Source organism: Dothidotthia symphoricarpi, assembly GCF_010015815.1.
Source record: "Dothidotthia symphoricarpi CBS 119687 unplaced genomic scaffold P153scaffold_16, whole genome shotgun sequence".
Lineage (NCBI taxonomy): Eukaryota > Fungi > Ascomycota > Dothideomycetes > Pleosporales > Dothidotthiaceae > Dothidotthia > Dothidotthia symphoricarpi.
This window is the reverse complement of record NW_022985023.1, coordinates 376,259-397,791: the sequence shown is the minus strand read 5'-3', so window position 1 is coordinate 397,791 and position 21,533 is coordinate 376,259. Positions and strand designations below refer to the sequence as shown.

The following is a 21,533-nucleotide window of genomic DNA, read 5'->3' as shown; positions in this document are numbered from 1 at the left end:
GAATAGAACGTCCGAACCTTCTCATGGGCCAGCACCTTCCTAGGATCGAACCTCAAAATCTGCAGGCCCGCCATGCTCGTCGCACGCGAGAGCGCAACGTACGCCTGGCCCTTTTCGAACACGCGGCCGAGATCGACGCGAACGCGCTCCAGGGTCTGGCCCTGAGCTTTGTGGATGGACAGGGCCCAGGCGAGGATGAGTGGGATCTGGTTGCGGCTGGCCTGGACTTCGCCGTTGGGGAGTTCTATCTTCCAGTCTTCGCGTTTGCAGAGGAGGTCGCGCGTTGTGCCGTCTACGATGGCGAAGCGGACGACGGGGTATACGGTTGCGGTGTTGAGGCCGAGGGAAGACTTTGCCATTTCGGTTTTTATGGCGTTTTCCGAGGCGCCGCCTTCGAGGAAGGCTTCCTCGTCTTCTTTGTAGAGGTTGAACATTTGCTCGGTCATGAAGCCCGTGACTTTGCCGAGTGAGCCGTTGACGAGCGTGTCGTCCATGTTCTTGACTAGCATGACCTGTGAGCCTTTCTTGAGGTGGACTTGTTCTGGAACCATGCAGCTCTGCAGGAGCTTATCGCGCTGCTCTTTGTTGACGATTGTGCCACCGTCTCGCGCTTCGAATGTGAATACGTTGCCGTGCAGCTGCTGCATACGGAGAGTGTTTGCACGCTCGACCTCCTGGCGCGTGGGGAATAGTTCCGTGGCTTCAATGCTATCGTCCGTCGGAGGTAGTGGACGGTCCAACTTCCTGAATAGCGCAATGGATTCCTGTGACATTCGCCCCTCTCGCATCTCGTTTAGCATGTTGGCGAAAACTGGATCTTTTTGACGGAAGACGTGGTGAAGCCCGATTGTGTGTTCGATCGAAGTAGTCCAGGTTCCCGCGTCGAAAGCAAATCTCGCTACGCGTCCTCGTTCCGGTACAGGTGGCAATTGGAAGAAATCGCCTGTAATAACCAGCTGAATGCCGCCGAAGGGCCTGCCGTTGTTGCGAATGGTCCTGGCAATCTGCTCCATCTTGTCAAATAGGTCGCCGTCAACCATGGAGACTTCGTCAATAACCAGGACTTTGGTGCGCATCCATCGCTGCTTAGCTTTCGCGTTCCGCCTGATCTTCTTGACCAGATCCTCTGCAGGCTCTTTCCCCAAGCCAATGCCCGCAAAACTGTGTAATGTGACACCGCCGATGTTACACGCAGCCAAACCCGTTGACGCTGTTACAGCAATTCGGTCTGGCTCACGAATAAACTTTCGCCGTAAAGCCGCGATGATCTCACGAAGAAGGACGGATTTACCAGTACCTATCACGGTTAGCTCGCTGGGTGAGATAGATTTTGAAAACACGTACCAGCTGAACCAGTGAAGAAGACACTCTTCTTATATTCTGTAACCAGGTTCAAGACATTGGTTTGCTCCTCACTGAGAAAGATGCGATGAACACTGTTCTTTTTCTTCTTTTGCATGGCCTCATTGACCTCATCCTCAGTGCCCTTGTTGCTCTTCGTCTGCTGCTTATGTTGTTCCCGCAAGTTCTTCTGTTGTTGCTTTAAAGCGCTTTCAGTCGTGTTCCATGGGTACTGGGACTTTGTGGGATCTTTTGGCAAGGGTGTGCTAGCCTCCGTCTTTATCGTATTTCTGGACTTCATCTTCTTATGTTGAACATGATCCTCATCTGGCTCCTCAGGCTCTGGTGTAGGAAGCGCCTTGACCTGAGTCTGCTCTACCGGCCAGGGTAACTTTGCTCGCTTGGTCTTCACGGGCTCAGGCTGTGGAGTCTCGACTTTAGGTTTTGGGGGTACAGCCTTTCGAGGCGTCTTGAAGTGTTCAAGTGGAGACGAAGACCATGGTATGGGCTGGCTGCTAGCCAATTCAGCCTTCAGTTGTGCGACCGTTGGAAATGTCTGGTATTCCCAGGCTGTTGAGCTAGTGGAGGGCATCTGAGGGAGCGTAGGGTAACTAACAGACCCTTTCGTGGCGGGGTCCTCAACATCAAGATCGATGTCACTATCAAAGTCATCCTCGTCGAATAACGCCGAGGCCAGGCTTCCAGAATTGCTCCGTGACGAGGCGTGGAATGCAGCAGGTAGTCTGTTCTCTTTCTCCATCTCAGCGAGGTTGAGCGCCGGGTAATCAAATATATCGTCCTGTGAGCTCAGCGTTTTCGCCAGGCCATTAGACGCCCTCTTGACTCCATGTCCTGTCTGACTTGGTGGCTGTTGGGTCCCCACGCCCTTGTGATTTTGCGTCCCAAAGGCCAACGGACGCGTCCCCGGCTTTTGTGTCGACGCCGTACGATTGAACGAGTTGCCGAGCGATTGCTGCTTTTGTGCGGGATTGACACTCGATGTGGGTATGGAGGCGACGGAATCGTGCTTCTTCACGGCTTGCTGGAACATGGTCACTGTTGAGTGTGGTTGAGAGGCGAGGTATCCGTAGTATGGGCGCGACGAGGACGCGAAAGTTGAGTTGGGTCGAGTATCAGCAGACAAGCCAGTCTGACTCGCAACACGCAAATCCGGTGCGTGTGCGGTATGTAGCCCAGCTAAACTCCTTCGATTCCCACTTCGTGTATTCCCTCTCAAATCCTTCCCTCCAGTCGCGGGGCGAAAGCGCGATAGCGACAGCAATGGCAACGACGATGATGACGATGCCAACCCCTTCAGCGGAAAGAAGCTCAGCCTCGCGAGCGCGAAAAGCATACAGCAAAGAAAAGCCGCGACGAGAAAAACAAGTATTAGGGAGACAATGTCGAGTGTTGGCATGCCCGTGCGGGGAGTGCTCGGTGCAACGACGCGATTTGACGCGCCGCCGCCTCCCACTTGATTAGTGTGTCACGGTCACGTGGGTCCTTAGCGATGGACTTTGGCAGTACACACTTGACACTTGGTTTGCGGTTCCTTGAGTAATGAAGCTGTGAAGATGCAGAGGTCTGGCAAGATTAGTTTGTGTGGTGTCAGATTGTGGAGTTCTCGTCTTATGTGCTGTGTCTGATTGAAGGTGAGAGGAAAGCGACACGGCAATCACTGATATTGTGGCTCAAAAAAGTTTACTTTGCTTCCAACAAACACCAAACTTTATTTCATTATCATGGACTTTGTCTCGTGCATGCTGCTGATATCTCAGTATCAGGAATTACTCAACAATGCTCTCCATCCACACACATGCCCACGCTCAGCCAAACACTTCCAAGCCGCCACTCATGGCAATTCGACAGGAGTGTACCGCAAGTCAAGCACACCCACATGGCAGACATTACACACTATCCAAAGGAGACACATGAGACACCGCTCTAAAAAATAATCAATGGGGGTATGATATGCATGCGCCACGTCAGAGAAAATACCAAAGCGAAAATTCTTTTAGATCGAAAGAGAATATTCCAAGATCGAACGTAGATGGGAGAAATGCCTGGCCGTAACCAAAACACTCAAGCAAAAGAGAACATCGCGACAAGGAAATTCATTAAAAGGACAACATGCCCCACGCAACAATCGACCGTGACACACAAGCCCCTCCCAGAAGAAAAAGGTACAAAGGGGTACTACAACCACAGGGCTCAGCCAAGCCTGCCAAACATTCCCTCGCTCCCATTTTTGATGAACAACATGACAAGATAAAGATTCCTTTTGGAAGAACATAAACAGATAGTAGATGAGAAGATCCAGAGTATGGTGCTATCCAAAAGGCGCAAGTTTAAAAAACCAAGCATGTCGTAAGAATAAGCTGGACAGCGTGGAACAAGGGAACACTGATGCTGCAAAGGCGCTCAACCCTGGTAACCGCCGAAGCCGTTCTGGTTGAAGTTGCCCTGACCAGGCTGTCCCCATTGCTGCTGCTGGGGTGCGCCACGACCATATCCACCCGCGCTGCCTGGCTGCATCTGCTGGTATTGCATGCCAGGACCGCCGAAGCCAGCCTGCTGTTGGGCAAAGGGTTGTCCGCCGGGGCTGGGTCCTGCCCGCGCATTAGATTGTGTTTTCCGATACTGCAGCTTCCTCCGGTGCCGCTCACCTGAAGGTGACATGGGGCCACCCGACATTGGGCCGCCTGACATGGGACCACCTGACATTGGGCCTCCCGACATGGGACCGCCCGACATGGGACCTCCCGACATGGGGCCTCCTGACATAGGCCCACCTGCCATAGGACCGCCTGGTCCACCCCCGTATTGCGGGAAGTACGCGCTGGGCGTTTGAGGATACGCTGAGTTAGGGCCTGCAGGCGAGTAGCCTTCAAACTGACCAGTTGGAGGGCGGTCTTTGCCCCACTAGATCTAATTGTGAGCTAAGAAAATAACAAAAGGAACAGATCAACCTACGCTGCACTTGAGCGGTCGGCCGTTAACATTGTAACCGTTCAGTTGACAGATGGCCATTGCGGCATTCTCATGAGTGTCCATTTTAATGAAAGCGAACCCACGATCAGACTGGAAACGAGTCTCGGTAACGTAACCAAAGTTTTGGAAAAGCGGCACAAGGTCAGACTGGGAGGTGTAGGGCGTGAGGTTGCCAACGTAGCAAGTCGTTTGCCATTGAGGAGTCTGCGCAACGACCATGTCGTAGCTTTGGACACCGTGGGTCGGAAAGTGGTGGTGTCCAAAAGGAGTTGTTGGGGTCATTCCCATAGAGGCCATGGCTGACTGCTGAGCGATGGAAGGCTGGCCCTTCTGGTTGGCCCAGTTGCAACGGATGGCGCGAGAACCAAGCCACTCGCCGTCCATGGAGCTGAGGGCACGCTCGGCATCAGCGCGGTCACGGAAGGCGACGAATCCATATCCGCGGGACCTTCCAGTCTTCATGTCCCACATAACGCGAGCTTCTGATACAGGACCGAAAGTTGAGAAAGCCTGGAGCAGGACCTCATCGTTGACCTCGTTGGACAAGTCGCCGACGAAGATGTGGAAGTGGTTGGAAGTGTCCTCCTTGGCCGTGTTGTTCGATTGATAAGCCCAGTTCACGCGAATTTCCTAATTGAGTCAGACCCCGCTCTAGGGTAATCCTCGAGTATGCGCTTACGTTGTTGTGGATGCGGCGGCCGTTGAGAGTCGCCATGCCTCGCTCAGCCGCTGCAGGGTCGTCGTATTCGACAAATCCGTAGTTGAAACCCTGTGAGCCCCATTGTTAGCCATTGGATACGATGCGAAGTCCCGAAAAGGGTCAGCGGGTCAGGTCCGTGCCACATGTGGGACGGAGAAAAGCCAACTTTCTGATAGACATCACAGGAGATGGCTTACTGGTTCGTGAATGTGGCCTATCTGTGGAGAAGAGGCGGTCTTGTCGGGGATGATCTTAACACTCTGAACGTGGCCGGTGGTTTCGAAGATTTGGCGCAGCACGTCCTCGGTGACGCGAGGGTCCAATCCGCCAACGTACAGTGCCCTCTTGTTTGGCTCGGGAGCAGCACGGCGCGCAGCATAGCCTGGACCACCACTGGTCGGGGACATGGGGTTGCCAGACATGGGCGAGCTGATGGCAGTTGGGATTGGATTGTTGTTCTGCGGGATAATTACAGGGGCGAGCTGCGGCGGCGGCATGTGCTGCTGCTGGTTTCCGCCATCGTAGCCGGGAGCACCAGCAGACGGCGGCGGAGGAGGGAGCGATGCGGATACAGAGTCGGCCATGGTTGCGCGAGAGAAAGTTGGTCGCAAGAATGCGCTGGCGACTATCTAGGGTGTGGGGGCGAAAGAGTTTCACGGGCAAGTCAAATTGGCGATGGGGAAGCGGCGATGTTGACAAGGCCACGAACGTTGGTGGGTGGGCAGGCGGGGTGGTGAGAGCAGCTCCAGGAGGCGGCTAAGAAATCGTTAAGCCAGTCGCGAACAGGGCAACCGACAGACACGCGAATGCGCAAGGAAAGAGAAGGAAACAGAGGAAGGGCAAGGAGAGGTAGAAGCCTAGAAGCGAACCCGACGCCAGACAATAAGAGCAGGCTGACCGTAAGAGAGAGGGAGGAGTGAGAGATGGTGAGGTTGCAAGAATCAGGGCCACAAGCGCCGATGCAACGGCGGGCCGCCCTGGCTTCGGACTCGACTAGCCTTACGGCAGCCGCGTTAATTACGAGCGCAGCGTGCTGGTTCCGCCAATGTGGAGGTGAAATGTGGATACCACGAGGTTTGTGCGTGACCTGGTGGAGGGCACTTTTGGGCTGGCGAGGGCGAAGGCTGCTTGCCGACGTGCTGATGCGACGTGTTTGGCTCTCAGGCAACAGGTTTGCATGCTGATCTCTACGCCAGTCGCGAGTTTTGAATGAGTTTTGAAAAGGCTTGGCTATGTATGGAATCTGGAAGCATGCTAGCGGCTGCCCTATGTGGGCGAACGAATCATGGTACCCCAGCTGTTAACGCGCGCCGAGCACGCTTCAAGCTTTACCCTTCAAGCTTTACTCCTCACTTCTTCAAACCTCAGTCCTCACAGCTGCTCACGCCTCTCTGCCTTGCAGTAAAATGGCCACCATGAAACCCGACCCAGCTAGGCAGGAGCAGCCCCGCGCTCCTGCTGTTCCTGGCAACCGCAATCTCGACACGCTGCAGAGCATGCTCAATCTAGTGGTATGCATCCCCACCAGAAACACAGCTCCCAGCAATGTCCCACTCACGCCTCACAGTTCCTCTCCAGTGGCCGCTTCGTCAAAGAACACCATGCTGGCGGTGGCACTGGACGCATGAAACTGAGCATGCAGCGTACTGTGCCTGTTGCTACTGAGCGCTTCCACGACGCCCTCGACGAGCTGGAGAACGAGGTCCGCCAAGCGCAAACAGTGCTGCGAAGGGATCTTGCATTGATGAAGCAGGATCGCAAGAAGCGGGAGGCTGCAGCAAGACAGCAGGAAGTGGACAAGGCCCGACTTGCTGCAGAATCGAGGCAGAATGTCCCAGTACAGAAGCTAGACGTAGCAGTGAAGGCAGAGCCCACGACCCCAGCCCATGTCGCGACACCATCAAAGGACAGCCAGTCTGTGAAGCCAGCAGAGCCCGAGGAACCCGTTAAGCCTGAGGAGGAACACGTGCCACAACCTATACCCACCACCACCACCTCCGCGCCCACAGACCTACCCTCAGACGCGTCCCTAGTCGCGCAACCTGCAGAGGCAGAATTTGACTTTGACGCCATCTTCGGTGACGAAATGGACACATCTGGCGACACCAACAACGACAACACCGACAACAACCAAGACGACATGAAGATGGACACGTCCGGCGATCTAGACTTCACTCTCGACGAAGGACCCTCTCTCCTGCGCGGCCTCGAGGACTTCGCAAAGAGCAGTGACGACGAAAACAACAACAACAATAACAATGCCGGCCCAAACGCAGCCATGGACATTGACTTTCCCATGCCCGATCTCCCAGACCTGAACACCAACACGACTGCACCGCCCGACCCTCCCGCCGCGACTAAGCCTGCTGAGCAACCCGTCACGCAGCCACCAACAACTACCAATGATCTTCTGGTCGCGGACAATCTGGACGACCTGTTCAATATGGACGAGTATGAGAATCCAGAGAACTCGTCGTTCGATGACGCCTTTTTCAATTTCGACAACTAATGAGTTGGCGTTCTGCTGTCGTCGGATTTGAGTACATATTGCATGCCACTATCTATTAATTTTGTTTTGGCGCATGGGGCTTCTCCACGCGATGAAGTGGATTTTTGATATACCCCGAGATTTACGCGTGGCGTTTTTTCCACTATGCCGATCTATATTTTTTAATTATCAATGCTTCTTTCGAACATCCTCCTACCTCCATCTCTCTTGGCTAGTCGAACTACCAGAAATTACAGTGCAGTGAAATGTTGCAACAGCTTGACGGTGAAACTTATACGCCATGGATGTTGTTAGTACACGCCTGTCAGTGTGTTGTCCGTGTAGTATGAAGTTCAGTCTTCAGCATATTCAAGCTTGTCGTACAAGCAGATAAACGTAATACAGTAAAAGCAAATGTTTCAACGTGCTATAGAAGCTACAACCCAACCCCTTTTCGCACTGTGATTACCAGTAATAGTACACAGTGTTAGTTGCACAGAAGCGGAACTGATCGATTGTCTCTTCGTTGTACTTGTAGCATTGGATCTTGCAGTTCAGGGTTGTTATGCATTCTCTGCTTCCTAGCTCCTACAAACCACAAAACCACACCACAAAATTAACAAAGGTACGTGCTAGGCGTATACGGCTGTAATTTCAAGCATAATATTTCCACGCTTATCGTACACGTAGTTGTCACGCTGGTTCAAAACATTTGTTGCGATCTTGATTACTGGTATATTCATGCAAAATTGTAACTCATAAGCCCCTAATCCCCACCATGCAGAAAGACCCCCCCCCCATCTCAACACACTACAAAGCACATTCTCTACTGCGAAGACCCACCAGAGATAGTAAGCACCTGCCCGTTAACCCACCCTCCATCCGCACTCGCCAGAAACGCCACCACACGCGCCACATCCTCTGGCACCGCACACCTCCCCAGCGGGCAATGGTTCGCCATCAGATCCTCGATCTTCTGCGCCGGCCAGTCCGGCGAACCCCCTGGGATGTAGTGCCAAGCGTTTTGCGTAAACATGTCCGATTTGATGCCACCAGGCGCAACGCCATTAACCGTAATCCCGCGCTTCCCAAAGTCCGTAGCAAACGCCTTGATGAAGCCGATAACCGCCATCTTCGACGCATTGTACAGCGCATGGTCCTTGACACCCAACAACCCCGCCGCAATCGAACTCATCAGAATAATGCGGCCGCCGTCCTCGATGTACTTGTATGCCGTCTGGCCGACGAAGAACTGCGCGCGCGTGTTGAGGTTGAAGACGTGGTCGTACTTCTCCTCTGTGATTTCCTCGGTGACGTCCCAGCTCTCGGTGCCCGAGTTGCTCATTACGATGTCGATTTTTCCCATTGCGGATTTGGCTTCGGAGAAGAGGCGGTGGATCTCGGACACTTTGGATACGTCGGCTTGGATGGCAATGGCTTTTGCGCCGTTGTTGAAGCCTTCGATTATCGAGACGACTTCTTGTGCGGGACCCGAGGAGGAGACGTAGTTTACGATTACGGAGGCGCCGCGCTTGCCCAGCTCGATGGCGCATCCACGGCCGATACCGCGACCGGCGCCGGTGATGAGGGCGACTTTGCCCTCGAGGGAGGCGGTAGCGACGTTGATGACCATTTTGATAGTGGTGGTGGTGAGGTCACGTGTGTTGGTGTTATAGAATAACTTCTCGTGTTATGTCGACTTGGAAGCTCGGAGAGCTGTGAACAAAGAACTTGAAAGTAGATGTAGAGAACTGGGTATCTTGTTCTTTCCCCAACATCCCATCTCTTGATATATATACACACATGAAGATATTTTGTTGTTTCGGCCCTGGAGAATGGTCGTTTCAACACGGGGCGCGGGTGGGGATCCGAACTTGCGAAGCCCGAAAATAGATGCCTCGCAGTGCGGCTCTTCGACTTCGGAGCGTGTGGCCATACTCAACGTGGTCTAAGTCTCCCGGTTCCCGTTTCAACATGTCGTGTTCAAGTACCGGGTGCGGTGCGGAAGTCGGGAGGGTGAGGGGCCATTGAAGCGTGCCGTGAGGAGTGTTTGAGATGGGAATCGTGATGGAGAGTCCGGTGTTTGCGAGGGGCTTTGCGTCTCTTCTTTACTTCCGTACTTGGCTGTTTGGTTGAAGAAGTCGTTTTTGCCAAGTTCTTTTTTGCGTGGCTCATCGCGTTGGTTACCTGGTGCATCTTTGTGATGGTGACACAAACGCGACGTCTACCCATGACGCAGGCACCGCAACTCGACACGCGGCGAAGACATGACTTTTCGCGTGACGGCAATGCCAACTTGCGACTGCAACGTTGAGAAGATTCTGGTGTTGAAGAGAGTCGTTGTCAATTGGTGACATGGATAGCGCGTTCGGGACAGCTCAGCACGTCACGTCGTCACACGTCGATGCTGGCGTCTGCCCCTCCACGTCCGTGTTTACTCCACAACCTCTCCATGACCGCAAGATAGCCTCTCTATCTCCAAGTTGAAGAACCAAAAATGCATATTCTAGTAAGTCCAGCCATACCCAATGTGCAAGAGCTGTGCTAATCGACTCAGATCACCAACGACGATGGCCCGCCTTCAGACCAATCCTCGCCATACGTGCACTCGCTGGGTTAGCACACCATCTATGATATACGCCGTTCAAAGCACCTTCCTAACAACCCACGCAGTAACCTCCCTCCAAGCCCAAGGCCACACCATCTCTGTCGTCCTCCCGCACACCCAACGCTCCTGGATAGGCAAAGCGCACCTGGTCGGGAAAGCCGTAAAACCCACCTACTTCCGGCCACAGCCCCTTCGAACGACGTCAACAGGCAAGCTGACCAACAGCGGCACGACGCACACTTCTCCCCTGCCCGCCCACAGCACAGAAGAAGAATGGGTGCTCGTCGACAGCACGCCAGCATCCTGCGTCCAGATTGGCCTGTACCACTACTTCAACGACCGGGGCCCAATTGATCTCGTCGTCAGCGGGCCAAACTACGGCCGCAACAGCACGGCCCTGTTCTCGCTGTCCTCGGGCACAGTGGGTGGCGCAATGGAAGCAGCCGTCTGCGGCATGAAGAGCATCGCGCTGAGCTACGCCTTCTTCGACCGCAACCACGACGCGAGCATTATCACGGGCGCCTCTGCCCTCAGTGCGAAGATAATCCAATACCTATATGATAACTGGGACCCAGAAACACACTTGTACTCCGTCAACGTGCCGCTTGTCGAGAACGTCGGTGACAGGAAAGTCCTTTGGACGCACATGCTGCAGAACAAGTGGAAATCAGGATCCTGCTTCCAGGTCGTGGATGTCCCGCCCGACGCGGACGACACACCCGAGGACACGGAGAACGCGATTCGCAAACAGGAGGAAAAGCTGGGCAAGGCGGAGCTGCGCGGGAACACGGATGGTGTGCTGGAGAGTGAGACGAATAGTGGGGCGGGAACGCCGTTGGACCGGCCCCATGTGAGGTACACGCATAAGCACTTCAAGTGGGCGCCTTCGTTCAAGGACGTGTATGAGAGTGTTGAGGAGAGCGAGCCCGGGAATGATGGATGGGCTGTTGCGCAGGGGTATACGAGTGTGACGCCGTTGAAGGCGTGTTTTATGCATGTTGGGAGTGGCGTGCAGGGAGAGATTAAGCTGTAGTGCAGTAGAGGGGATCGAGCGTTGTGCATGTGTTGGAGTAGGGAATATCAGTCGTTGTGCCAGATGCATACACAAACCTGGAAATCACATATTGAACACTGCTCCCTCTCTCTCTCTTTCTCAATTGGTCAAAATGTTTGGAATCCAGCTACCTTCTTCTTCTCTGCACACGACGCAACGAAACGACATGAGTAACGCTACAAGTAAAAGCTAGCTAGACGCCTACAAGTACTACGTAAAGCGCACAAGTGTTACTTGAATCTTACATGTAGTTGTCCAGCTGATTCAAGACTTTTCTAGAGCTTAGTTCCGCATATGTCTTGCGAAGGTTGTATGAACTCCAGTCTGGAGAAAAGACTGGAAGGTGTGAGATATAACGGCCACAAGTGAGAGAGAGAGGTGAAAGTAGATAAGGCCATTCTAGGCAACGATCGAAACATCTTAGCGTCATATCAAGATCCAGCGGTGAAGTCACGGATCCTATTTTCTTCGACGCGAGCTTGAAACATTCTCCAAATAACAACCAAACCCATATCATTCCATCACCCAAGAACGCAAAGATGGGTCGCTTTTCTGAGAACAAGAAGCACTCCACAAAGACGACTACCCCGGCAAAACGTCCAGATGACAGGTACAAGGCGGAATTAATGCAAACGATCGACTCGTTGATCACATATCATGCTTGTCTCGAGAACGCTCGACGAGACGGTGAGAAGGAGCTAGCGACGAACTTGGAGCAAGCTATATCAAATGCAGATAAGAAGTTGGCTGGTGATTTGGCCGCGTGGGCATCTACTCGCGTTCGAGATGACGGCGAGGAGGAAAGAGACGGCGAAGAGACAGCCGCTGGTCGAGAACTCGCCGCCGCAATTGGAGATGAGCTTGCGAGAGTGGAAGCCGGTGGAACAGCGGAGAAAGGGAAGGAAGCATCTCAAGACATGGATATGGGACCCCTTCAACAAGCACTCGAGTGCTTTTCTTTGGCTTGCGGTACGGCGAACAGGTTTGAAAGCGAGGCACCGCAGTGGAAACCGCAGAAATATAGGCGCATGAATACGGAGTTGGCTGGTGTGTAACCAGCTTTCTACTTCGTCGGGATTGGCTGACAGTGCTCTAGGATTCGGCGTTGAATACGAATCCGATTGCGAAGATCATCCCATTGAGATTGGCCATGGCAAAAAGGCAAACGAGCTTGGGGATGAGATCCAGAAGGCGCGAGAACAAGAAACAGAGGACAAGGAAGAGTCAAATGAGGACGACGAGGAGTTGGGAAAGAAGACCAGTAACAGGAAGCGGGACGAATGACTCGTCTGTCAAACAAGGTTTCAACAACGATGAAACGGCCCGTTCGAGATACCTCAGTAGAGGTACCCTCAGCCGTCCCCAGCAAATCAGCGATGATATGTATACTCGGACTCGAATCATTACCATCCTCGTCCTCGACATCGTTACCGACATCGTCAAGATCGATATTGCCATCCCTCTCATGCCAGTGATCCGAATTGAGCGACTTACCAAACGAATGGAATACCAGTTATATGATCTGATGATTTAATTGAACTAGCTACTATATCATGATCCATCACCAGCTACCATGCCCTTATCATCCGATTCCCATCATCTTAGTCAGTTCCTGTGACCGCCTTTGTAGCGGTGATGATGGTGCTCAACTCTTTGCCTTTGAGAAAATGTGTCTTGCGGAGGTGGTCGCCCAGGTCAGGTGTTGTCTTCCAGTGAGTTGTGCTCTTCCTACCCTCTACTAAGTATCTCTGAGGAATAGTATCCGGATGCTACCTTGCCTCCTAGCGCGAGAGTACGATGAACACATGTTCGAAGTCCTCCAATAGGGCAACTCTCGGTTGATCAAGATATCAAGGTGCAGCAATGTCATGCCACAGCTGGACGCCTACATCTAAGATTAGGATAAGAATCTACTGCCTAGATTCCTAGCAGTATACGCCTAGCGTGCACATTGTTGAACCTTATCAACGTAGTCTTGAGGCTTGTAGAAGCCATAGAGAACGCAACTTACTTCCTGCTTTTACACTTGACTGAGAGGGCAGGTCGCCAGTGATCCCCCCACCAGCGCGACAGCTACATACTTACCGGAGAGCAGGTCCAGGGCACTTCTACATTACAATGCTCCGGTCTGGAACCCTGAATCGAATGGTTTGGACAAGAAAAGCTTTGATAAGATGAGCCATGACCCGCATCATCAACCATAATGCCTCACGAGCCAGTTCTTTGGTAATCTTCTTCTGGCTATGTAGCTTTTCGAAGTAGTCCTTGACATGTTGTCGATCGCTGTGAGTCAAGGCACAGGAATCGTGCTGGTAGCGCATGGTGTGCATGGTGTACTTGAGAGCAAGTTGCAAAGTCGATCAAGAAAGTAATTCACGGGACGCGTAACTAAATTGCGCCATTTCGGGGGGGGGGGTGCTCAGAAGCAATTGTTCAATATCTCGGTCGACAAGTATCAAGTCGTCACATGAGTTAGAAGATGTGAGAGAGGTAGCATCACTGACGTCTTGTTGAGAGCTTCTTTGTAGAAAATGCTCTATGCATTTTGCCCATCGGGCACGCTGCATCCGCATTGTGGGCGCTCCATTGACTGATTGTAGCTGCTCGACGGCTTTCTTAGACTCGATGCGGAATGCGGAAGTGTTGGCGAAGATGATATCAACAGAACGCGTACCAGCTAGCGCAAGTCGATCTGGCGGTGCTGCATCAACCTCAATGTCGCTGGAATTGAAATTGTCGTCCATGATGTCGGGTCGATGTGCAGCAATGAGTGTGGGGGGGGAGGTCAAGCTGAGGTGGGAGAGAGGCGAGAGATAAGTCAGACAGCTACCAACGTAGAATTTGCAACAATGGTAGTTATCAATCATATCATGTATTTGGCAGCTATCAACAAGCCCATTTAACCTAACAGCTGTAAACATTTTCTGGCACCTAACCGCCCATAACAGAGAGAGAGGGAGTTTGAGATTAGGTTGTGTGGACGTTATACAAATTCATAATGGTGAAGACAAATTGATGAAAGTGAGAACGCTCAAGAGTCCAGGTGTAATATTTAACTTCATGAGAAGTAGTAAGATCTGATACCAGGACTGTGAGTAATGTTATGTTAGGGTTGTAGGTACGCGGGAAATGTAATGCCGGGTAGGACCGTCGCCGACGGTAACGATCATGCCAGGGTCGTAAAAGCGTCAGTAACGCATTATGGATCTTCTAATAGTAGTAGGTCATATCGTACCATATCAAAATACAAGTCTGAAAACAACACACATCGAAGCTCCTTTTAAACCTCATGCCCGTGCACATACGTACCCCCAGCAGTCCCCAGCAGGTCAGCCATGAGCTGTATACTCAGACTCGAATCGTTATCGTCATCGTCAACCTCAGCATCATCAACATCAACATCAACATCCTCATCCCTCTCACGCCCACCCCCAGTACAATGCTTCACCGTCGGCCGATACCCCTCCTCGCCACAAAACCGCAGCACAACGCCCTGCTCCGCAAACTTCTCTTTGATCTTGCGCACCTCGTCGTCGACAAACACGACCTGCACCAGGCGCTTGGCGACGCGAATCTCCCTCAGCAGCGGCACCATCGTCTTACACGTCCTGGCCAGGTCCTCCAGATCGCGCCGCCAGCGCTTCTCCTCTGCGTCGTTGAGCACCTCCTCGATGCTAATATCCATGTGCTCGATATTGCGCGGTAAGTTCTCCGCGAGACGGGCAGGCGCCGCGTTGTCGTCGTGGGGCGTCTTGTTCTGGCGGAACGGATACAGGCCCATGTCGACATACTTGAGTTTATGCATATCGCGCAGACTGCCGAGACAGCCCGTTTCGTCGCCGAAGAACGCGCGCAGTTCGCCCTCTGAGCTATCCTCTAGGCTGAGCTGCTCGAGCGAGTCCTTGTGTGCGAGCAGCGCGGCGGCGAGGGTGGGGTAGTGCATGAGCGGGGGCCGCTCGCCGAAGAAACGGTTGGCGGCGCTGTGGATCCAGTTATCGAAGTCGAGGCAGAAGAGCTTGAGCGCTTTTATGGCGTGCAGGATCTGTGCGACCGCGAGCGAGTCGATGTAGCTGTTTTCTATGTATAGGACTTGTAGGTTCGAGCAGCGGGGTGCTACTTCGGCGTCCCATCGCCAGGGGAGGATCTCGCCTGGATGGAAGATGTCTTCGAGCATGAGGGCGCGGAGGGAGGGAAGACGTAGCATGCCGCCTATGTGCTCGAGTTTTATGGGACCCATCTGAAGCCGTATTGTGCTGAGGTGCTGGAAGTGAGTTGATAGTCCCGGGATGGTGGACATGCCGGCGTCGCAGAGGAGTTTTAGCCACATGGGTCGCAAGCGGTAGCCCGAGGGGGAGCAGCACATATTTGTGTCTGCTACTTCGATGGACTCGATATCTGGGGCTACTAGGAGTAGAGAGGTGAGGTTGTCACGCATCTTCTGCTCTTTGAATCCTATGCGATATGCTTGGATCTCCGGGATGCCGAGTCGGTCGACGAGTTTGCAGAGTTCGCGGCGCTCAATCTGGGAGAGTTTGTATTTGTTGTCGGGATTCCACTGATACGGGCTTCCTTGGTGGTCATCAAGCCAGTGGACACATTTGATGCGCTTTGCTAGCTCTGGCTCCTGGATCGCTGAGCGCAGGAGCTTGCCGGAATCTACAAAAACATTGTCTACGATTGTGTACAGATACGACTTTGTGAGTCGGTACAGCTTCCGGTTTGTCAAAGAGAGACTGTGCAAGGTTTGGTAATGTGCTTTTGCATCGCCGTCTTCCCACCAGAGCACCTGATCGAGTACCTCGAGGATGAGCTCTTCAGGTAGGTCATTCAATACAGATGTTTTGGTAGTAAACGGCCGGTCCGTACCTTGGGCACGTCGTTTGCGTGGTGATGGGCCAGGTAGGAGATCTCCAGGCTTTGTGAATTTGCGTTTTGACATATGGATAGCTCTTGCTAGGTGCTACTATTGCGGGGTAGATACTGTGAATGGGGATGCGGTGACCAGTCCTGGTCGTCCAACGCGAAGATTTGTACAAGAAAACAGGTCAGGCTCTTGGGTGATGGGCATGTAGCAGTAGCGAGACGGAAATGTGGCGGTGGGAGACGAATATGGGATAGGAAAGGCTGAGCGATGGAGTGAAGTTCTAGGTTGGCTAGCTGCGGGAGCATCCGTGGGTGCCCCGCATCTGATGGTCTCGCCAACGTTTACACGTCAGTCTGCTGTATTGCTGCAGCCGTCAACGTGTCGCTCAGAGACGACGGTGAATTTATGCGGATGTATGTGTTCGAAGCGATGCACAATTGTATGTTATGTGTGCTTTGTAGGAAGATGGCGTATACCGACCTGCTGATTAGTAAAGGAACGCCAATGAGGTTATTTGTGAGCAAATCCAGGTATTGTAGATTGTTTACCATCGATAGGTTGCAGATGGTGACATGAAGAGCATTTTGTGTTCGCGAGTGTTGAAATTCGATGTGTTACTTTTAGCATGGGAGCAAGGGAACGAAGCGACGAAAAGGAAACAAGGTTGGCCGAGCTGGTCCTCTCGATACGTGCAACTCATGGGCACCATCCACATCAAGAAGATATGCAAACATCATCGAAGATACATGCTCACAAGGCGAATCGTGCTGTTACTCTATCAGTTTGGGTAACAAATGGCGACAGTCGAAGTGGTGTACAGATGGGCACGTGGAAGATGTCATCTGTGGCGGCGAAGCGGTGACCAAGGGCTTGTTCACAGCAGTGATTTGGAACTACGCCAAGTCTCTCGAGTACCTAGTCTGGAGGGGTTGTTGCGATCACGATGCCCGGTTTTCTCGTTGTTTACCGAAAACAATGGTACCGAACCTTGGAAGGCTCCTTTCGATGCAGAATGTCGTCATGGTCGCTATGCAGCCCCCGCAATCTTTAATTTCACTACGGCAGGCCTGAGCATCTGCTGGTGGAGGCATGGAGGTGGAAATCCAGTCTCTCCCAGCAGGCAATTTGTGCAGCTTGAGTAGAGTAAGAACGCATGGATGCGTTGCGCGAACAGAGTGCAGCCGTTGGGCAGGCGGCTGCACAGAGCAAGTCGCAGGGGTTTGTTTGGCTGTTGTGGTAGCGCACTTGGAAGTGACGCCAGAGGCGCTGCCAAGCACCAACGCAGGGCAACGGCGACCGAAACACGTTCGGGTCTGGCGAATCACCGTAATGAGCTTCATCGTCGTTGGCGGAATGTCTCCTTGGGCCGTTTCTTTCACGGTTCTCGTTCAACCTCGCCCTCGTCACGTCGCGTTCGCCTGCATAGCGACTGCCCCTACCCACACCCCTCTCCATGGCCAGCACGTCCTAGACACGCGGGAAATCGGCACGACTCACGACATTGCCATTCACACCTCTCGTGGTTGCGCCTCTAGTGCTCTGTAACCAACAACATGTCGTCTACCGCTGGAGCAGCGCAGAAGAACTCGAACCAGAGCATAGCCAACTTTGCCGCCTCGCTGTCGACGGCTGCCATCATCTTTGGCGTGCAGATCAGCTTCTTCCTGGTCTTCAGCGGCAACTGGAAGGTCCGCAGGTCGAGCAAAGGTCTCGCCGACGACAAGCAGGCGGCGCGGCAGAGTCTCTTCCACAAGATCTAGTACGTGCCTTTCGTCTACCATGCATGCGGCTGCGCTGACCACACCAGCTACTACAAAACAGCCTTTGTGCCCGAGAAGAAGCGCATCGCTGCCCCCGTCACCGCCATCGAGTCGTTCAAGAATGTCTTCACCATCAGCGACCGTGAGCTCGTCCGCGTGGCCGGCGTCGACGGCTACCTCTTCCTGCAGTACCTGCAACTCCTGCTTCGTATCTTCATACCCATGGCCCTTGTTATCCTACCCATCCTCCTGCCGCTCAACCGCCACGGTGATGTGCCGGGTGTGTCGGGCTTGGACTCGTTTGCATGGCCCAACGTTGCCACGCCTGAAAAGATCAATCGTCTATGGGGACACTGTATCGTTGCCGTTGGTGTTATATGCTGGGTGTGCTTCAACTTCTACTTGGCCCTCAGGAAGTTTGTTCGCCTGAGGCAGACCATTCTCACCATGCCAGAGCATCGCATTCGAGCTTCCGCAACCACCATTCTCGTGCAAAGCATACCTGAAAAGTGGCTTACTGTCGCAGCCCTGGACGCGCTTTACGATGTTTTCCCCGGCGGTATTAAGGATATCTGGATCAACCGCAACTACGACGACCTGCAGGAAAAGGTCGACAAGAGGACCAAGATCGCCCGCGCACTGGAAGCTGCCGAGACTAACCTCATCATCCAATGTACAAAAGCACACAAGAAGATGCAAGAGAAGGAAGCCAAGGAGGCAGGCAAGAAGCAGAAGACAAGAAAAGAGAAGAAAGACGACCAAGCGCTGCAAAACCATAATATTGCGCATGACACGCACGATCAGGGCACAGATGCCGGTAATCCACACGAAATTGAGCAACAACTCCGAGAGGTGCTTGTGGAAAACCACTCATCATCCTCGTCCTCGTCGTCTTCTCGCTCCTCCTCAACTCATCGAAAACGTAATCTTTTTCCCATCCCACTCGTTGGGCAGGGTCTCTATGCAATCAACGACGGATTCCGTGACGTTGGACAGGGTGTTGATCGTTTTGGAAAGAAGATGGTTGGCGGCTTCAAAGGTGCGTTTGGTGGAAAGCACGATCACCACACTAAGAATGAACTTGTGCAACCAAACCTCGATGGTAGCCCTGAGCTCTCTGGCATGTCGCCAACGTCTGCGGACTACCAGCAAAGAGGCGCGAGTTCTGACACCCGTTCTCCATTGAGAGAGCCAGAGAGCAACAATCCCTATTCTGATGGCACTCTAACCCAGACCAACTCCCCCAAGAAGGACGAGAAGAAGCACAAAGCCACTAGCACCGCACTTCGACCATTCGTAGCTTTGAAGAACGCTTATGTTGGACACGGCAACTTTGCAGAGCCGCAGCCGTTTCGCAAAGAAGGCGAAGAGCCTCTTCTGGAGATCAAGGACCCTGAGAACATCAAGTATGATCTCGCTGGATTGTACAACGACGCCTTTGCTGAGGATGCTGAAGATGCACTGTGGAAGCAGTACATCAAGCCCAATGACCGTGATACAATGCGTCTCCCTTGGTTCAAGTGGTCCTGGTGGCCGGCGATTCCGCTGACCGGCAAGAAAGTGGATACGATCTACTACTGCCGCAAAGAATTGGCTCGCCTCAATGCCGAGATTGCGGATGATCAGGCCCATCCAGAACGATTTCCTTTGATGAACTCGGCTTTCATCCAGTTCAATCACCAGGTCGCAGCGCACATGGCTTGTCAGTCACTCAGCTACCATATTCCTAGGCAGATGGCTCCTCGTACTGTCGAAGTTAACCCGAACTACGTGATGTGGGAAAATTTAACCATGAAGTGGTGGGAACGATACCTACGTATGTTCTTTGTCATTGCTATCATTGTGGTACTCATCATCTTCTGGGGTATTCCTGTCGCGTTCACTGGAACGTTGTCACAGATTAGAACTTTGACTACCCAGGTGCATTGGTTGGCGTTTCTGAACCGTCTTCCTACATGGGCGATCAGTTTCATCCAGGGTGTGTTGCCTCCAGCCTTCTTGGCGGTTCTCTTTGCTGTACTACCCATTGTCCTGCGCCTCTTAGCTGGATTCACCGGTACAACAACGACCGGCGAACGCGAGCTCCTTGTTCAAAACTTCTATTTCGCATTCGTGTTTGTAGAACTGTTTCTGGTGGTCTCAATATCCACAGGTATTACGACTGCCCTCTCAGAGTTGCTTAGCGACCCCATCAGCATCCCGGCTACACTTGCGAGGAACTTGCCACAGGCTTCCAATTACTTCTTCTCCTACATGATTCTCCAGGCTCTCAGTATCAGTTCGGGAACACTGTTGCAGATCGGAGCGGTCGTCATGATCATTGTATTCCGTTTCTTTGACACGACTCCACGAGAGAAGGTTTCCAGGGTTTTGGGTCGACCGGGCATCAACTGGGGAACCATGATCCCGGTGTACACTAATTTCGGTGCAATCGGTACGATCAACTGCCAGATGCATGTTGCAATTTGCTAACACCACGCAGGTATCATCTACTCAGTCGTCTCACCCTTGATCATCATCATGATGTTGATCACCTTCGGTCTATTTTGGTTTACCTATCGTTATCAGATGATCTACGTCTCTTACGCAAAGGCTGAAACAAACGGTCTGCTCTTTCCCAGAGCAGTCAACCAGCTCTTCACCGGATTGTATTTCCTAGAGCTTTGTCTTATTGGTTTGTTCTTCATAGGTGACGGAAATATGGCCTGCTTTCCTCAAGCGATCATCATGATCATCATGGCGGGGTTTACTGTCATATATCAGTTTGTTCTGAACAGTGCCTTTGGACCCCTTTTCACTTACCTCCCCATCACATTCGAAGATGAGGCAGTAGCCCGAGATGAGGAGTTCCAACGTGCGCAGGCTTCTCGCTGGACAAAGGACGATGATGAAATTCAGCCTCTCAACGCTGAAGACAAGGCCAACAAGACAGCAGAGGAGCGCGAACTCGCGCATATGGAGGAGTTGAACAAGCAGGAAGCTTCGCACGCCGAAGGAGCCTACGAGATGAGCAACATGGACAAGAAGAATCTAGCCACCAATGAACTCCCACCCAAGCCGGAGTATTCCCGTCGCAAATCTTCTTGGTCGAACAGGTCTGGTATGCGATCGAAGTCCCGCGGCACACCTAAGAAGCACAAACACAAAGACCCCTTCGATGCAATTGCCACTACTTTCAAACAAGGTCTAGACGACGTTGCACGTCCCGTACGCGATATCGAAGCCCAAGTCCTCCCCACCTCCAACCTTTTCGACAACATCGACGATGAACTCGAAGATATCGAGCCCGAAGCCCGCCAGAAGCTCATCAAGCGCAGCTTTCAGCACCCGGCGGTCCGGACTATTCAGCCTGCTGTATGGGTACCATGGGATGAGTTGGGCGTCGCTAAGGACGAAATCCAGCGAACTTCTTCGTATACGCGAAGGATCTGGATCACCAGCGTGAATGCGCGGTTGGACGCTGTTGGCAATGTCATGTACAGGGGGTTGCCGCCGGATCGGGATCCGTTTGAGAATATGGAGGTGTAGAGGGTATGAGAAGGGAGGGTGGGTTTTGGGTAATGTTCTTCTTAACCTTCTTATATATTATTAAGGTACTCTAATCTTTTTGCATAGCGTTGCGGGTTTTACTTGGTATACATTATATCTTTTCGCAAGTAGTGGACAACGTCCTCCTTAGTTTCTCGAATACAGTCATTCACAAAGACGGAGTTGGCAAATACAGAAA

The 21,533-nt window shown here is 52.6% G+C and overlaps 9 protein-coding genes across 9 annotated transcripts; 4 read left to right on the top strand and 5 right to left on the bottom strand.

Annotated features, from left to right (window-relative positions):
- Window positions 1-3,237: 3,237 nt before the first annotated feature.
- P153DRAFT_70724 (uncharacterized protein) lies at window positions 3,238-3,762 on the bottom strand. Its single transcript, XM_033673355.1, has one exon. It carries the CDS (start codon window positions 3,632-3,634, stop codon window positions 3,356-3,358), a length of 279 nt encoding a protein of 92 aa, XP_033521205.1. The 5' UTR covers window positions 3,635-3,762; the 3' UTR covers window positions 3,238-3,355.
- P153DRAFT_359155 (uncharacterized protein) lies at window positions 3,763-5,616 on the bottom strand (the record flags this gene model as incomplete). Its single annotated transcript, XM_033666849.1, has 4 exons — window positions 3,763-4,263; window positions 4,315-4,962; window positions 5,012-5,101; window positions 5,230-5,616. The coding sequence occupies 4 exons, from the start codon at window positions 5,614-5,616 to the stop codon at window positions 3,763-3,765; spliced, it is 1,626 nt and encodes a 541-aa protein (XP_033521204.1).
- Window positions 5,617-6,377: 761 nt separating this feature from the next.
- Window positions 6,378-7,925, top strand: P153DRAFT_321547 (uncharacterized protein). Its single transcript, XM_033665148.1, has 2 exons — window positions 6,378-6,543; window positions 6,600-7,925. The coding sequence occupies exons 1-2, from the start codon at window positions 6,439-6,441 to the stop codon at window positions 7,539-7,541; spliced, it is 1,047 nt and encodes a 348-aa protein (XP_033521203.1). The 5' UTR covers window positions 6,378-6,438; the 3' UTR covers window positions 7,542-7,925.
- A 421-nt stretch (window positions 7,926-8,346) lies between these two features.
- P153DRAFT_359153 (NAD(P)-binding protein) lies at window positions 8,347-9,153 on the bottom strand (the record flags this gene model as incomplete). The annotated part of the gene is made up of 1 exon (XM_033666848.1): window positions 8,347-9,153. One exon carries the CDS (start codon window positions 9,151-9,153, stop codon window positions 8,347-8,349), a length of 807 nt encoding a protein of 268 aa, XP_033521202.1.
- Window positions 9,154-9,741: 588 nt separating this feature from the next.
- Window positions 9,742-11,346, top strand: P153DRAFT_321544 (sure-like protein). The gene is made up of 3 exons (XM_033665147.1): window positions 9,742-10,029; window positions 10,078-10,135; window positions 10,194-11,346. Exons 1-3 carry the CDS (start codon window positions 10,018-10,020, stop codon window positions 11,159-11,161), a joined length of 1,038 nt encoding a protein of 345 aa, XP_033521201.1. The 5' UTR covers window positions 9,742-10,017; the 3' UTR covers window positions 11,162-11,346.
- A 375-nt stretch (window positions 11,347-11,721) lies between these two features.
- Window positions 11,722-12,466, top strand: P153DRAFT_359151 (uncharacterized protein; the record flags this gene model as incomplete). The annotated part of the gene is made up of 2 exons (XM_033666847.1): window positions 11,722-12,229; window positions 12,279-12,466. The coding sequence occupies 2 exons, from the start codon at window positions 11,722-11,724 to the stop codon at window positions 12,464-12,466; spliced, it is 696 nt and encodes a 231-aa protein (XP_033521200.1).
- Window positions 12,467-12,783: 317 nt separating this feature from the next.
- Window positions 12,784-13,926, bottom strand: P153DRAFT_388129 (uncharacterized protein; the record flags this gene model as incomplete). Its single annotated transcript, XM_033670728.1, has 2 exons — window positions 12,784-12,888; window positions 13,687-13,926. The coding sequence occupies 2 exons, from the start codon at window positions 13,924-13,926 to the stop codon at window positions 12,784-12,786; spliced, it is 345 nt and encodes a 114-aa protein (XP_033521199.1).
- Window positions 13,927-14,108: 182 nt separating this feature from the next.
- P153DRAFT_368853 (uncharacterized protein) lies at window positions 14,109-16,305 on the bottom strand. The gene has a single exon (XM_033668625.1). It carries the CDS (start codon window positions 16,119-16,121, stop codon window positions 14,463-14,465), a length of 1,659 nt encoding a protein of 552 aa, XP_033521198.1. The 5' UTR covers window positions 16,122-16,305; the 3' UTR covers window positions 14,109-14,462.
- A 1,075-nt stretch (window positions 16,306-17,380) lies between these two features.
- Window positions 17,381-21,351, top strand: P153DRAFT_321542 (DUF221-domain-containing protein). The gene is made up of 3 exons (XM_033665146.1): window positions 17,381-17,805; window positions 17,854-20,240; window positions 20,289-21,351. Exons 1-3 carry the CDS (start codon window positions 17,600-17,602, stop codon window positions 21,332-21,334), a joined length of 3,639 nt encoding a protein of 1,212 aa, XP_033521197.1. The 5' UTR covers window positions 17,381-17,599; the 3' UTR covers window positions 21,335-21,351.
- The last annotated feature ends 182 nt before the right edge of the window (window positions 21,352-21,533 follow it).

Coding starts and splice junctions, on each gene's coding strand:
- P153DRAFT_321542 (XM_033665146.1), top strand. CDS start 17,600: ATGTCGTCTACCGCTGGAGCAGCGCAGAAGAACTCGAACCAGAGCATA. Junction 17,806..17,853: donor AGTCTCTTCCACAAGATCTA/GTACGTGCCTTT, acceptor TGACCACACCAG/CTACTACAAAACAGCCTTTG. Junction 20,241..20,288: donor CACTAATTTCGGTGCAATCG/GTACGATCAACT, acceptor AACACCACGCAG/GTATCATCTACTCAGTCGTC.
- P153DRAFT_70724 (XM_033673355.1), bottom strand. CDS start 3,634: ATGTTCTTCCAAAAGGAATCTTTATCTTGTCATGTTGTTCATCAAAAA.
- P153DRAFT_321544 (XM_033665147.1), top strand. Junction 10,136..10,193: donor GCCATACGTGCACTCGCTGG/GTTAGCACACCA, acceptor CAACCCACGCAG/TAACCTCCCTCCAAGCCCAA.
- P153DRAFT_368853 (XM_033668625.1), bottom strand. CDS start 16,121: ATGTCAAAACGCAAATTCACAAAGCCTGGAGATCTCCTACCTGGCCCA.
- P153DRAFT_321547 (XM_033665148.1), top strand. CDS start 6,439: ATGGCCACCATGAAACCCGACCCAGCTAGGCAGGAGCAGCCCCGCGCT. Junction 6,544..6,599: donor AGAGCATGCTCAATCTAGTG/GTATGCATCCCC, acceptor CACGCCTCACAG/TTCCTCTCCAGTGGCCGCTT.